Source organism: Ammodytes marinus (assembly GCF_949987685.1).
Source record: "Ammodytes marinus genome assembly, chromosome: 12".
NCBI lineage: Eukaryota > Metazoa > Chordata > Actinopteri > Uranoscopiformes > Ammodytidae > Ammodytes > Ammodytes marinus.
The window spans coordinates 21,375,320-21,392,397 of NC_137216.1; the positions used below are offsets into that span (position 1 = coordinate 21,375,320).

Here is a 17,078-nt window from a genome sequence, read left to right on the forward strand (position 1 = left end):
CTCTCATATCAATAAAAACTGTTTTTCTTCAACACATTCATGTTTTATATGGTTTCAAAGTGGTGGGACACTTTTTGTCACCACCGTCAGACAATCAATTAAAATGTAATAAAATCAGGCAATATGAGGGGCAGCTGTCTCCGTGAAGGACCTATTGTCACAAGCTATCTGTGCAGAGTACATTAGAGTCAGACAGGCTCTGATAAGTGTTGTAGTTTTAGAATATTTGACATTCCAAATCTTGAAAGTCCTGCGCCACAACCATGATACGTCAACACCGACTTACAATTTCTGAAGAAGTTATTTGAAATGTTTCGATAATTTTATTTTCCTGAAGTAGTTCATACTAGCACCTATCATCAACAGAAAAACCAAATGGCTACTAGAAAAACTCCATTTGTTCTGTTTAAGAAATGTTAAATATATCAACACCGTCACATGTAAAAAAAAAAATGATGTTCATATACATTTTTTTAAATATTTTTTGTGGCCTCTGTCAGTCTTGGTGAATATTTGTGATCACTATTCATCTCATGGGCCTAGCATAAATTGAGGGAAAATGTATTTGTGTTTTTGGTGTCTGACGGTGTTGACACAAAATAAGGAATGGCAAAATAAAAAGCCCATTTTGATAAGGAATGGCAAGGTAAAAAGCCCATTTTGATAAAAAGGACAAAAGCTGGGAGGTTGTGTCAAAGCTTAGCTCAGTTTCTTAATATATGTTGGATAGATACATGTAATTTAATTTGCCTAAACATAGGGTTTGTATTTTTTTAACATTGCACCCTGTTTTGTCCCACTTCTCAAGAATCACTGATATACATTACATGGCACTCTGAGCCGTGACAACCACAGCGCCGTGGAGATGGTGATAAAAGTAACAAGTTGAAATATGTGTTTTATGTTGAACGATGACAGCTTCACAGACTAATTTCAAGATATTGCCCAAACAAATGTGTAATTTCTCCCCCTTAAATGTGTGCTTAATCATGCTATGTCATATGTAAATCAAGGCTTATAATCTGTACTCCAAGCACCATGTCTGGCAAACACCAGGGACTGCTTATCACCTTGCTTATATAATCATCCCTACATGTTTTCACTCTGTCATTATGTCTTAATTAGGGTAGATCTATGGTCAAAAATGCCAATTTTATTAATTAAAATGACATCTATAACACTATAAAGTGTGCAAATAGTGAAGGGATCTGGATACTTTCTGAACAAATGTACATGTATAGATATAGGGATTGAGTTATTTGATATAGATAGAAGTCAAGATTAATTTTCTCTGCCTTGTGGTGACGTCTGCCCTCGACTTACGATCTTTGTCTTTCTCTCATCATAGATCAATACAAGAGCACGGAGAAATGAAGATTGAGCAAAGAATTGATGAAGTGAGTTCTACTTAGAAAGCTCTTCTCAGCTTATCGACGTGTTTTCTTTCGTAGGTCCAAGGAGCTCTGTGTGTGTGTGTGTGTGTTAGTATTTCCTGTTCTCAAGAGCATATTATTACACATTAACTAGATTACATCCCTTAAGACAAAAGACTCTTTATTGATCCCAACCTCTCCATGCTTCAGCTTAACCTGGATTTTAGATTGGGCCAAACCAATCTGATGCAGCCTGAATCCCCTCAGTTTTCAGCCTAACCCAGAACATTCCCACACTGGATAGAAATGAATTAAGATACTGTGTAAAATTCGACCCCACATCTTTTTAAACCTATGGTTTGCGCACACATTTAACAAAGCGCATATCGGGTAACTGCTAACAATAATCTAAAAGTTGTATGTAACACCTTAACAGTGGGGGGGAAATAGCATATTTCATCATAACTTATGAGTCAACTCTTCCAATATAACAGAACTAACCATTCATTTACTCTCACTTATGGGGTTGTAGACCTTCAGGGTGCTTTAAACAGTTAGCCTGTTTAACTCTTGTCTTTTTGTATGTTTTTTTTGGCTGTGTGTGAAGTTGTGTGAGTGGTCAATCAAATCCTGGTTGAGACTTCTACCCACTCTAATGCGGTTAATTTGTGGTGTGAAAGCAAACAAAACAACCACATGATAATAAATATGTGATTTTAGTTTCAAAAGCTAAACTACTAATAAAGCCATCTGTTGGTCGTGAACTGTTCCGGAAGAAATCTTTCAATACAACTGTAAAGGTGATGCATATACAGTGGCTTGAAATAGTATTCATACCCCTTGAACTTTTCCACATTTTGTCACGTAACAACCACACACGTATATTTATTTTATTGGGATTTCATGTGATAGACCAACACAAAGTGGTGCATAATTGTGAAGTGGAATGAAAATGAAACATGGTTTTCAATTTTTTTAATAAATAAAAAAAACTGAAAAATGTGGCGTGCAAAAGTATTCAGCCCCCCTGAGTCAATACGTTGTAGAACCACCTCTCGCTGCAATAACAGCTCGAAGTCTATTTGGGTATGTCTCTACCAGCTTTGTACATCTACAGACTAAAACGTTTCTTTGCAAAATAGCTCGAGCTTCAGATTCAGCGTCAGATTGGATGGAAAGTGTCTGTGAACAGCAATTTTCAAGTCTTTCTAGATATTCTCAATTGCATTTAGGTCTGGACTTTGACTGGGCCATTCTAACACATGACTTTGCTTTGATCTAAACTATTCCATTGTAGATATGGCTGTATGTTTAGGGTAGTTGTCCTGCTGGAAGGTGAACTTTCACCCCACTCTCAAGTCAGTTGCAGACTCTAACAGGTTTTCTGCCCTGTATTTGGCTCAATTCATCTTCCCATCAACTCTAACCAGTTTCCCCTTCCCTGCTGAAGAACAGGACCCCCACAGCATGATGCTGCCACCACCATATTTCTCGGTGGGGATGGTGTGCAGAGGGTGATGTGCAGTGGGAGTTTTCCACCACACATTGCATTTTGCATTATGGCCAAAAATTTCAATTTTGGTCTCATCTGACCTGAGCACCTTCCTCCAACCCTTGCCACAAACCACTCGGTGGACGCAGCATATGCAGATAAGACCAAACTTGAAGTTTCTGGCCTGAATGCAAAATGCAATGTATGGCGGAAAACTCACACTGCACATCACCCTGAAAACACCATCCCTACCGTGAAACATGGTGGTGGCAGCATCATGCAGTGGGGGTCCTGTTCTTCAGCAGGGACAGGGAAGCAGGTCAGAGTTCATGGGAAGATGGATTGAGCCAAATACAGGGCAGAAAAACCTGTTAGAGTCTGCAAAAGACTTGAGACTGGGTGGAGGTTCACCTTCAATGAGGACAACTACCCTAAACGTACAGCCATATCTACAATGGAATGGTTTCGATCAAAGCATAGTCATGTGTTAGAATGGCTCAGTCAAAGTCCAGACCTAAATCCAATTGAGAATATCTGGAAAGACTTGAAAATTGCTGTTCACAGACACTATGCATCGAATCTTGAAGCTTAAGCTATTTTGCAAAGATGAACGAGGAAAAATGTCAGTCTGTAGATGTACAAAGCTGGTAGAGACATACCCAAATAGACTTGGAGCTGTAATTGCAGCGAGAGGTGGTTCTACAACGTATTTACTCAGGGGGGCTGAATACTTTTGCACGCCACACTTTTCAGTTTATTTATAAAAAAAATTGTAACTCATATTTCATTTTCATTCCACTTCACAATTATGCGCCACTTTGTGTTGGTCTATCACATGAAATCCCAATAAAATAAATGTACGTGTGTGGTTGTGACGTGACAAAATGTGGAAAAGTTCAAGGGGTATGAATACTTTTTCAAGCCACTGTATTTATGCAATCATTTGGTATCCTTGGTAACAAGTATGCGTGTCAGCATGTAAGTGTGGGGCTTTTGCCTTAAACCTGTATCTGTCCTTTTCTCCGTGGCAGTTAATGGTGTCCGTTCAAAACTTAAGTAAATCTTAATATCGCTGTACAAAATGATTAGTTTTCAGCCCATCTCTATCTGTTTTTTATTATTCATTTAATGTTGTGGTCGACCGATACGGGTTTGCAATGGCCAAAACTGATATTTAGAGATCAGAGGGGTATACTACGAAGCAAACTCAACAAAGCCTGGCTCTCTTTTCTTGATCTGGTTCAACATAACTCATACCCTCGCTCAGAGCTGACCGGTATCACAAAGGCAGTTATCAACCTCTTATGTTGAGCGAGGGTTTCAGCTTCAGGCTCTGTGCGTCCCCATGAAAGGGGGCGTTTGACCCGTCATTTGACTCTGCTTCCGCACAGACTGGACTGATCTTGTGCCGCTAACTTTACACAAACAGACTGATTGCGAGCAGCTGAGTAAAAAAAATAATAATAATGCGTCGCTGACTTCACTCAAGAGGAACAGTTTGTCAGTCTGAATGATCACAGAACAGCAGAAAACAGAGAGCCGAAAAAAAACTCTTACTGCAAATAATAGAATAGAATAGAATAGAATATATTTATTGCCATTTGCATAGGTACAAGTACAAGTGCATTGGGATTCTTGTGCGAATCTCCCTGAGTCAGCTTCAATACAAACAATGTATAAATAGCATTATAACAGGAAAATTCAAAAAATGAAAATAAGAAGAATCGTAGAAAAGTAGAAAATAAGAATAAGTAACAGCTAAGTACCCTGTACAGAGGCTATTCTTATCAAATAAGGGGAGAGTGGAATGCTGTCAGAAAATTGGGCTACTGAATTGATTAATTTATTTTACAGATCGTTCTCGCAGTGTGTAACGTGACATTATAAAGCAATTAAAGGTTGAACTCGGATTTAAACAGTACACCATTTAGCGTAGTTGATAGTCATACACTTAAGAATGTGATTTAAGTCTGACACTGTCCCCTAATGAATAGCATATGTGGAAAATCACTTTAGTTTTGGGCCATATCAAAATTAATAAAATTTTGATTTTGATTTAGGCTAATAGCCCTTTATTTGCATCTTTTAAATATTAGGGCTGTCAAATTAACGCGTTAATTTTTCTGTGATTAATTAATCGAAATTAACGCGATTAAAAAAATTAACGCAGATTAATCTCACTTCTATAATGCCCTTTGACCCGGTGCAAAAGTGGTGCGCAGCTGCACCAGGCTGCACCTGTAGCTTGCATACACAGCCTGCACGGGTGAAAGGGAGAAAAGTAAAGTGAGAAGCAGGGGAAAGGGCGGGGCCGAGGGCTCTATGAACGGTTTATGTCAGGGGTGTCCAAACTACGGCCCGATTTTAAAAATATAATGAAATATGGCCCATTTGAAAAAAAAAAATAATAATTTTTTTTTTTTTTTTTTTTTTTTTTGCATTTCTTCGTTAACCCACTAGTGCAGGGGTGTCAAAACTGATTGATTGGCCCTTGGCACATTTTAAAAATATAATGTAATATGGCCCTTTTTCATTTTTGAATAATCTAAATGCACTCATTATATTACAGAGAAATATGTCCCATAAAAGAAAAAGAGCACCAAGCCCATCCCAGAGGACCCTGCATAATATTTTAATTTAAATTAATATTATGTCCTTCTCCAATAGCTTCTAATTCATCTGACACAGTGTTTACATTTTTTTTCATACAAAATTCTTCAGCTTTAGCCTCTTAATTCTCCTCTCAAAGTGCACCAGATTCATACATTTCACTTTAAAAACTTAAAAAAATCTCCCGGGGGGGCATTCCCCCGGACCCCCCTTGGAGGGGCGGGATCTCGGCTGGCTACTATTTTCACCAAGCTGGACATTAGACGTAAAAGCAGAAAACACTGGGTGTATTAATGGCATTTAACAAGAGGGGGGATGTATCTTTTTAATGTGCAAGTAAAGTGTTGCCGTGAAGAAGGATTACAATTTACGAAGACACTATGAAACTAAACATCAGAGCAGCTACATGTCCTGATAAATGTGTTATTTTTGCAAAGTGGCCCGGCCCTTCGTAGATTTTTCTGTATGTGGCCCTCAGTGAAAAAAGTTTGGACACCCCTGGTTTATGGGATGCTTCAGGCAAATAAGCATGAAGGTAGGAAGACATCTTACTTTATTCTCCGCAAGTGTCTGTGCATTATTGATTTAGGGGGTGCAACAATGTAGGTTCAAAAGTATCTCTCAATCTTCCTCCGTCTGTCTCAATTTTGTTTGCTAGCTGTCTCGTCTCCCGCATAAATGGACACCCGCCGTGTGTGTGTGTGTGTGTGTGTGTGTGTGTGTGTGTGTGTGTGTGTGTGTGTGTGTGTGTGTGTGTGTGTGTGTGTGTGTGTGTGTGTGTGTGTGTGTGTGTGTGTGTGTGTGTGTGTGTGTGTGTGTGTGTGTGTGTGTGTGTGTGTGTGTGTGTGTGTGTGTGTGTGTGTGTGTGTGTGTGTGTGTGTGTGTGTGTGTGTGTGTGAATGGGCATAGGCATCTGTGGCAGTGCAGCGCTGTCTGTTGTGTTGAAGTTACGAGAGACGGAGAGAGAGAAAAAGACAAACTGTAGCAGTCAATAGGCTACAGCTGTTTATGAACAAGTATAAAAGTATGCGATTAATTTAGATTAATTAATCACAGAGCCTGTAATTAATTAGATTAATTTGAATACAACAACAAATATGAATCTACTGTGAGAAGCTTAACTGCGAGTCTGCAGCGATGTCCGAACTGTGACAGCTGTCACGTCCCAACTGTAATGGCTTCTGATGAAAAGAAAGAAGCCTACAGTGAAATAATGTTGCAACCTGTGATTTTATAGAACGCTTCATTAAGAGCCAGTGTGTGTAGATCGCCAGGTAAAATCATTTGAGGTGAGAGCGTAGAGTGGCGCTGCATACAGTAGGTCTAGGCTATTTTACATTTTCTGCATCAATAACTATGCATGTGGCAAAAAGCCAGTTCACTCCGCTGTAAGCCTTATGTCACGGCTTCGTTTCGTTCATTAACTTACTGATCAATAAGTTGACTTATTTAACCAGTTTCCTCAGTGAGAATGTTGGCCTATCGCTCAGGCAATATAGTCAGGTCCGCGGGATTTCAAAATGTGTAGTTTCCCCAAAGGGCAGCGCTCTAAGAGCCGAATTTAAGCTCAAAAACTGGTCTGAGCAGGTTAGCCCTGCAGCCTTACCACGGTGATCTAGCCAGGTAGAAAGAGAGCCACCTTTCGTGATACTGAAAACTCTGGCTTTAGACTCAACAGACCTCGCTTAGCCCTTAATCTCGCTTCGTAGTATACCCCTTAGGGGCCTAATTTATAAAGCTTGCGGCGCACAAAAACCTTGCGTAGACGGTCAGAAATGTGCGGCAAAATGTGCGGTGGCAAACGTTGGTATTTATAAAAACATTCTTTGCGGAGAAGTGTGCGTATTCCCACGCCAACTTTCGACCATGCGTAGAGCTACCGGAAGGGTTTTCCTGACTCGGGGAATCACGACACTCAATGGCAACACCACGAAATAAAGCTCAGTCATCAGAAAAACACAGACAAATGACTGTGAAATGCTTGGCACCCAATATATTTAGTCAATAAAATGTATAAGCTTACCTATAGTTGCGAATATATGGCTACTATAGTCTATGGCATGCAGTTGTGATGTAGGTTGAATTACTTATCAAGTAGCCTAGGTCTACATGTTTGGTTATATTTTATAAATTGAATCTTATAGCGCTACTCTATAATATCCTATACGTCGGGAGGTGTTTCCGTGAGTGGCCAGCGGGAGAGCAAATTTTAAGCGGTGTGTAAAAAGTAGTTTTGTACAAAGTTAAGCCCAACAGATATTAATTAAAACTGTATATTTCGTTAGATAAAATCATGTTATGAATTTAGCAAATCATTACACGCATCTCTTTCCCATAACAATTCACCCTGGAAGATTAAACTATAGCGTAATCTGACATTGTTGGAAATATGTGGATCTCACGGGAGATAAACAATGCTCTTCATCATCATCATCATCATCATCATCAACCTTTATTTAAACAGGCAAAAATTGCTAAGAAACATGTCTTATTTAAGCAATGGCCTGGTGGCTTGAATAGACTATAGGCATTATTTCACTTGTCACACCATATTTTATATAGGCCTACATATAGTACTACAGGTACGCTAATATGTGATATTGCATACTGTACAAAGTTGGGCGAAACTGCTTTACAAAGACTATAACGACTGTGCCAATCACGATATGCGACGCGCGCGCGTGTTTGTGTGCCAGTTACTGCAGCACATGCACGGCACAGGCTTTCTTTCTTCCTTCCTAGTCGCTTTCTTTGCAGCCGGTTGCCTCCCTTTTTTCCTCATGCCAGTCAAAATTCCGTGCTTATTAAGAGCGTCACCATATTTAGGTCCTATTTAGCATTCGCCATGTATGGTAGATTGTAGGATTAAACTGTCTGGGAGGTGAAGTGGGAGGGCACGAGGTGGAGATCGTCTGCGCACAATTCACCGCAGGTGGGTATTTATAAAGGGAAGATTGCGTGCAGGTGTGCACCGCACAGTTTTATAAATCAGATTTTTTTTTTTGCCCAGCATATTTTTGGCTTTGTGCGGACGCAATGTTTTAGGATGGTTTCTACGCACACCGTTATAAATGAGGCCCCAGGTCGGTTGATGGCCGATTAATAATGTCAACATCACTCTATTGCATTTTTTTTTGTTGCATTCGATAGAATACAACAATTTAATAAGAAAAACTAATGAGAAACAAAATCAATCTTAAATGAACATTAATTAAATGTATGGACACAGAAAAATATGTTCATCGTCACTTGGCTTTCCCTGGTGTTGGCTCTGTAAAATATTGAGTGCTGTAGGACCTGCTGTCAGTCAGCAAATTTAGATTTGCTCAAGTGGGTGCTGATGTGGTGCTGATGCTGCAGGAGTACGAATGAGTTACCTGTCGACCTGTTTTAACTTCATGGTTGCTCCTCTTGGTTCATTTGGAAAAAGCCAGGGTGGACACGAACTTGACTAGAAACCATCCAGTGAAATACAATTGCACATGATCGTCATATAAAAGTGGAATATTGATTTTAAAAAAGATTAATGAATGTGAAGCACTTTGGACAAATCTTCACCATGTGAATACAGCTCTCTGTGAACGTCTGCTGTGAAATGTCAATACAACATCAGATCAATTTCCATCATATCCTGGCCTGAGGGCACACATGACCTTTCACATCCAACTTATCTACTGCATGTAAAATATCCAGTCTTCATACAAGATTAATGTGATATTAATCTTGTATTATTATAATTCTGTAAGTGTAGCCTCTTTGTGGCATGCTGTCTCAATGTTTCAAATGATTGTCATTGTACTGAGACTGAGAGTAGAGCTGGTCCTAAGATATGGCAACTAATTATATCACATAGTAGCACCTTAATACTTATTAAGTCTGCCATGTCTCCTACTGTTAAATTACGTATTTAGCATAGGTTTTTCAATATTTTAGGGGAAGAACCAAGGTTTGTGTTGAATAACCTTGGTAACTGGTTAAATGTTTTATGTTGATGTCAATATCTAAAATACTTCTGTCTGATTTCTGTGTTTAATGTTGTTGCTTCTTATAACATGGCTTTGTATGTAATAAATTAATATGAAAGTGCCCTGACATTAACATGCTGGTGTGGTAACGTGGCATTTAAGACTCACTGGAGGATCAATTACTTATAAACTAAGCGTTGACTTGTGCTTTAATTTCTTATATCTCAAACCTCTCATCTGACTTTAGGCCGTGGCTCCTCTCAGGGAGAAGATTCGTGATCTGGAGCAAAGGTGCGGATCACTTTGATGTACACACACGTATTCACATGCTCAAATGAATTAAACTTGACTTGACAATGTGTATGTCTTCTCACTCTCGTGTAAACATATTTTTTCTATTGCAACACCAACTTTAATAAAGGGTCAAGGGCTTATATTATAATCTATAATCTATCCAGTTTTGGTAATTATTTGTGTCCCCACATGATGCCTTGAATACTAATCGGGCAGCTTTATACACCTATTGAGATGATTGGCTCCCTAATGTGTGCTGCTTTTTTTAACCTGCAATGTGCCACAGGATTACAAGACCTTTTAAAAAGGAACATATTCCACGTGATCCTTCTGAAAAGTCACAGTGAACTGCTGCAGGTGAATTTTTTCACATTATGTAGGCTAAGGGTTATGGGCGAATGAACATACTCTTTATGTGTCAGATAATGATGACATAAACACTGAGTTTAAGGAGGTTATTAGAGAGACGTGTTTGATGCCTTGAATACAGATGAAAGAGAAATATATTTTAAATGTGGTTAATTACAAATTCAAGGTTTATTTTCAAAGATTATACCTGCGTTTCAATTAAGGACGATTTTTACTCAGAAAAGTAATCGTATAGATCTCATCTCTAAGTCATCAGCCCATCCAAAATATATATTTTTTTAGTTATAATATAATCTTAATATAGTTAAAAGGCTTTAGAATAAAAATTACAAACATGTTAAAGAAAGAGAGTTGCACATATCGGCAGAAAACAATAGTTTCTCATAAAAAAGGAATTCACATTAAGAGAGCAGAGTGTTCAGAAGAATGCAGTGAACCCATTTATTTAGTATTTATAACCTATATTTATAGGTAGCTTGTTGATGTTGGCTTGTTTTGCTACATTTTACTGAATTTTCTCTAAAAAATAATCGGCATCGGCACTCAAAAATCATCAGTCGGGCTTTGGTTTGTATTCCATATGTTCATCATTAAAGCCTGTTTCTTCTTTCTCACAGTTTTTCTCAGAAATACCCACCTGTGAAGTTCCTGTCAGAAAAGGATCGCAAGAGAATCCTGGTATGTGACAATTCCACCGAACGAACATCCCCTTCACCATAAGTATTATACCAATGTCATAACCCTGAGTTGAGCCACTTTGGCCTGTATGGACTATATGCCTAATCCTGATTCATATCTAACACATGCAGCTGGAATGGTTGTTCTTATTTTTAGTTTGCCACCAATGTGGCTCTATTATATTAGGTCTGTAACGAGACAAAAAAAATCCTGATTCGATTTATATCACGATGTTTGACCCACAATTCGATACAATAAAAAAAAATTGAAAAGCATTTTATTTAAATAACATTTATTATAACATTTAACTTGATGTAACATTTAATAATAAATAACCTGAACTACGGCTGAGCGGTATGGACCAAATCTTATATCATGTTATAGGTAAATGTACATTAGGGTATATCACTGTATAGTATTTTTCCTTTAAATTCAATGGAATAACCGTACTGTACTTAAATCAAATAATATTATTTTTTCATCTTTTGCTTGGAACTTAAATGTCCATACAAAAGATAAACCGGTGCAAAATACCACACCAGTCTGGCTTTAGTCAGTCAGTACAAAATAAGCCTATATCAAAATAATGAAAGACTTGAATTTTCCTGCAGTATTTGCTCATCTTCATTTAAAAAAGCTGTCAAAATTAACTAGTGTGCAAATTTCTGGTAATACCTTCACTCCAGCTTCAACACAAATAATATTTTCAAGTTTGAAATTTTTTAAAGTTACATAAAACCAGCCTTGCTGGCTGTCTCCACCAATAACAGCATGGGGGTTAAGCCCTGAATAGATGTTAAAGATGTCATTGTTAGCCAACTAGCTCACGAGAGTTAACCCATGTAGTTAGTGGCTTATAACAAGCCAACTCTGCGTCACGGCAACAGCACGCCAAAGCGCCGCACACAGCAGCAAGTTTCCTTTGCCCGTTAACATTTTTGACCGTTAACCAGCTGCTCTCCCCTGTTCTTGCACTAGATTACTGGTGGGGCTGGATTTGTTGGTTCCCACCTGACTGACAAGCTGATGATGGACGGCCATGAGTTGACGGTGGTGGACAACTTCTTTACAGGGAGGAAACGGAATGTGGAGCACTGGATCGGACACGAAAACTTTGAGCTCATTAATCATGATGTGGTGGAGCCTCTGTATATAGAGGGTGAGTGAGCGAGTAACTGTGGGAGGTTAATCGTTTTGTTGTTGTAGTAGTTGGGGATCCAAATAGGACCAGCTTGGTCAGAACAGTCAAGGAGGGCTTCAAAATAATCTTTCTACTAATAGTTTTACTGTAATTAAAGAATAATCAGTCGTTCTGCTCTCACTGTGCATGTAGGTAGCTAAACGCATTTCTAATAAAAGTGGAGATGCCTTTTTATGTTATTTTTACTGGAGGCAATTGTGAAAAACAATGTTAGGCAAGATATCCCATTATTGTTATTTCAAATCAGAAAAAAAGCGAAGATACTCGGATACCAAGTGCATTGCAGAGTATGTTCAGTACCTTCGGACTGACTCATACACCACTTGTAATGTAAATTTAGCCAGAGAGTGGCATACACCATGTCATTATCTATATTCCTCTCTATTATTTGTCTATTGATTACAGTATATGGTGGTGTTCAGCTCAGAAAATAACCATTTCTTACAGCGGCCATGATGTACGTAAAAGCAAATGCAAATACTCTGCATCTGAAAACTTTGCTTAGGCCAAGTCATTACAATCATTATTCACATGTGCAGCTTTCTCTCTAAATAATGCAGTTCTATCTAATGGTCTTTTTTTGTTTAAAGCCCCTTTTTATTTTAATCTACTAATTTCAAAGCATGCATTGGATATGTTTTGTAGTGAAAAGATTTAGTTTGTATATGTACAAGTGCATTTGAGGTGCTGCGCAGCAGCAGCACTACCATTTAAAGCGTAAATATGCATAGCTTTATACAGACAACAAAAGACAAGCTGTGAAACTGCATGACTTTGGTAAACACAGCATAATATACCTCTAAATTATCTGTTTGTTGTGACAAAATGCCCGGTAATATTTTGAATTCTCACATCTTTGACGTCAATGTGTAAACTAGAAAATCTAAATCACTTTAATAAACATTAACTGGATACAGACACTTGGAGAGTTCTGGCTATTGGCCATTGCGTGAAAAAATTATGTTAATATCTCTGTATTATGGGGAGGAAAGTACCGTACTTTCCGTACTATATGCCGCACTGGACAATAAGCCGCAGGTGTTATAATGTTTAATTACCATATGTAAGAGTTCGTGCACAGAGGGGATTGTCGGGAAAGAGATGGCTGCTTGAGGAAGCTCCCACATTTCAACAAACAAGTTGCATATTTGCATAACGTACGTAAGTGTTACCATTTTGTGCAATAGTAGCTATTAGGGATGGGCACGAGTGTTTTCGCTACTCGTGTGATCGCTTGCATTCCTCGAGGATCAATCGATTCCTCGTTAAACTTTTTTCTATTTTTAGGACGCAATGCATCTGTCTACAGAACAACGGTTGACCGCAATAAAGCGCTCAATGCTTATGTCAAACAGTCACAGTTGCCATATGATATTAAGGATTTATTTTCCACAAGTTTAAAACACATTTTCCTAACTGAAAGTAATTAAATAAGCGGGCCACAATTTAAACCGATCGAGTAGGTCTGCGGTGGAGAGAGAAAAAAGAGAGAAAAAAAGCATGGGCTGCAGTTGGCTAACATTCAAAATAGACATTTTAAATAAGAAGGGCAGTAAATACAATACAATTATTGTCCTACAATTTAAACACATAGATAGGCTAAATAACTCACCAAAGCAGTAGAAGTAGTAGGCTAGTATATCCAACCGCGTATGCTCACTCCTGTCCGTGACTAATTACCGCGACTAATTCCTCGTTAACGGAACGTTACACCGTCGGCTTTTGAATCTCAATCCTATATTCCATAATAAAGGCTTCTTATCGTTTGCTCGAATGTGCCCGAAGTCAGCCTGGCTTCTTTACGTGCCTTTCCAAGTTTTCCAGCACCGCATTCAGCTCCGCGGTGCTGTGGAGACCACACACTGGCTGCGCTGCACGGAGGTGGCAGTTATTTGCGGTTTCTGTTTGACACAACGCTTAGTTTATTTAACTTGGATCAAAATATTTAATTTTGTTAAACTTTACATCCGTTTTGTGCCGTTTTGTACACGTATATAACATTTTAAAATAGGGGCGGCCCGCCGGCTGGCCTAAAGGCTACAAACACTAAAAAAAACAAAAAACGATTTTCCTCATCCACCAATCGAGATCATTTGAAACGAGGAGTACTCGAGTACTCGATTACTAACGCCCATCCCCAGTAGCTACAGAATATATACTGTGCTGTGTAATAACAGGGTCGAAAAACGGGGAAAAAGTCGCGGCTTGTAGGCCGAAAAGTACGGTAAGTATAGAGAGGGAGGGAGAACACACAACGGCAAAGAAAACATTTTGAGTCATGGATCAAGAGGTCAAGCTTTCAATAGATAATGGCATTCAGTTGGAAAATGAGCAATAAGGGGAATCGAGTGGTTTAGAAAATGGGAAGGCTATGACAAGTGCCAGAAAATGGGCTGGAGATTGTTGAATGACAAACACTTATCCACTGAAGGTGACATGATTTCTGTTTCCCCCTGCTCTTTGCAGTGGACCAGATTTGTGATGCAAGTTGATTTTTGCTACAGAGTTAAAGTGCCTGACCCACAAGTCTGGCTAATAATAAAGGCAAAAAAGTTTTTTTTCACTGCCATTCTATTTTGCAGAGGCAGATGTGTGTTTCATGGTGACATGATTTCTGCTTTTTCCCCTGCTTTTTACAGTGGACCAGATCTATCATCTGGCATCTCCAGCCTCGCCTCCCAACTACATGTACAATCCCATCAAAACACTAAAGACCAACACTATTGGCACCCTCAACATGCTTGGTGAGTACTCTGAATCGCATATAACTAAAGAGAGAGGGAAAGGAACCCCCTTATAATCCACCAATTCAGAGGTGGGCAGAGTAGCCAAAAGAGTAGTTTTTTTTTTTTAGTGTCTGTAGCCTTTAGGCCGGCGGGCCGCCCCTATTTTAAAATTTTATATACGTGTACAAAACGGATAAAATAAAGTTTAACAATTTTATCAAAAAATATGTTGATGCAAGTGCAATAAACTGAGCGTCGTGTCAAACAGCAACTGCAAATAACTGCCACCTCCGTGCCACCGCAGAGCAGCCTGTGGTCTCCACAGCACCGCGGAGCTGAACACGGTCTCTCCTTTCTCCAGAACATTTTCAGGAATATAACTGTCCAATTATTTCAAAGCAGATGATAAAGTTACATTTATAAAAAGGGGAGATGACACCTGTTACTCGAGTAGACTCCAGGTGAGCATGCAATGTGCTCTCCGCTTGGAAAGAAAAGTAAAGAAGAAGCAAGGCTTACTTCAGGCACATTCGCTCCGAGCCAACAACAGTTAAGAAGCCTTGGGAATATGGGGATGAGATTCAAAAACCGACCGGTGTAACGTTCCGTTAATGAGGAATTAGTCGCGGTAATTATTCACTGACACGGAGTGAGCATTACGCGGTTGGATATAGGCCTACAACTACTAAGTCTACTGCTTTGGTGAGTTACTTATATGTATTTAAATTGTAGGACAATTTATCCTTTTTATTTTAAATGGTGACTTAGGCTATTTTTTTTTGTTACAACTACAGCCCATGCTTTTTTTATTTTTTTTCTCCCCACCGCAGACCTACTCGATCGGTTTAAATTGTGGCCCATCTATTTAATTACTTTCAGTGAGGAAAAGGTGTTTTATACGGTGGCGCTGAGCATTCACCAAATAAAAAAAAGTTTCACAGCAGGATCTCGTAATTACGAGATAATATCTTGTAATTACGAGATAAGGATCTCGTAATTACGAGATAAGTATCTCGTAATTACGAGATAAAGATCTCGTAATTACGAGATAAGGAACTCGTAATTACGAGATAAGGATCACCCTCTCATTCATCAATAACGATGTCTGTGTGTGTGTGTTTGTGTGCAGAGTGCAGACGAGGTGAACCTAGCCATAGGAAAACGTAGGCAATAGCCTTGGTTTCCGGACTACAATGGGCCCCATAATCAATACAATTATTTTAAATATTTGTTTAGGCCTACTGTTCATTCATTAATCAGCGATCGCATCGGGAAATGAGGGACACACTTTCACTTTTTATATGCAGTTTGTTCATTATGAGCCACCGGAGCCACCGTACTGTGTTGCCTCATCCAATCAGAATGCCCGGTGGGCTAGTTCACTTTTACCTCCTGTTTGTTACTGTATCGGAACGCAGTTTTATTGAATGCTTTGATTAAATGCAGTCGTTAAACTCGGTGTAATCCATGACTCATACAAACACATAAGAACTTTCTACAAGGAGGGCATGACAATGAGTAGCCTATAGCCATGTCAACTTTGTGCAGATATGCAGTCACTGGGACTATTCAGGAGAAAAGCCCAGTCGGACCTCAGCAGCTGATCACGGGCGTAAAGCCGAAAGTGTGTCCCTCAGTACCCGATGCGATCGCTGATTAATGAATGAACAGTAAACAAATATTTAAAATAAGTGTATTGATTATGGGGCCCATTGTAGTCCGGAAACCAAGGCTATTGCCTACGTTTTCCTATGGCTATAGGTTCACCTCGTATGCACACAAACACACACACACACACACACACAGACACAGACATCGTTATTGATGAATGAGAGGGTGATCCTTATCTCGTAATTACGAGATCTTTATCTCGTAATTACGAGATCCTTATCTCGTAATTACGAGATACTTATCTCGTAATTACGAGATATTATCTCGTAATTACGAGATCCTGCTGTGAAACTTTTTTTTATTTGGTGAATGCTCCACCGTAGTTTTAAACTTGTTGAAAAAAATCCTTAATCATATGGCAACTGTGACTGTTTGACAATAAGCATTGAGCGCTTTATTGCGGTGAACCGTTATTCTGCAGACAGATGCGTTGCGTTCTAAAAATAGAAAAAAGTTTAACGAGGAATCGATTGAACCTCAAGGAACGCAAGCGATCACTCGAGTAGCCAACACACTACTCGTGCCCATCCCTAGTAGCTACTATTGCACTAAATGGCACACTTGAATACGTTATGCAAATATGCAACTTGTTTATTGAAATGTCAATAAATGGGAGCTTCCTCAAGCAGCCATCTCTTTCCCGATAATCCCCTCTGTGCACAAACTCTTACATATGGTAATTAAACATTATAACACCTG

The 17,078-nt window shown here is 39.0% G+C and overlaps 1 protein-coding gene across 1 annotated transcript in view; it reads left to right on the forward strand.

Moving 5' to 3' along the window:
- The window catches only part of uxs1 (UDP-glucuronate decarboxylase 1), a 43,407-nt gene that overhangs the window by 4,730 nt on the left and 21,599 nt on the right, over positions 1-17,078 (forward strand). Inside the window, exons 3-7 of the mRNA XM_080037448.1 lie at positions 1,349-1,397; positions 9,688-9,731; positions 10,721-10,781; positions 11,760-11,940; positions 14,622-14,726. Coding sequence (XP_079893574.1) covers positions 1,349-1,397; positions 9,688-9,731; positions 10,721-10,781; positions 11,760-11,940; positions 14,622-14,726 — 440 coding nt within the window. The remainder of the gene's footprint in view (positions 1-1,348; positions 1,398-9,687; positions 9,732-10,720; positions 10,782-11,759; positions 11,941-14,621; positions 14,727-17,078) is intronic.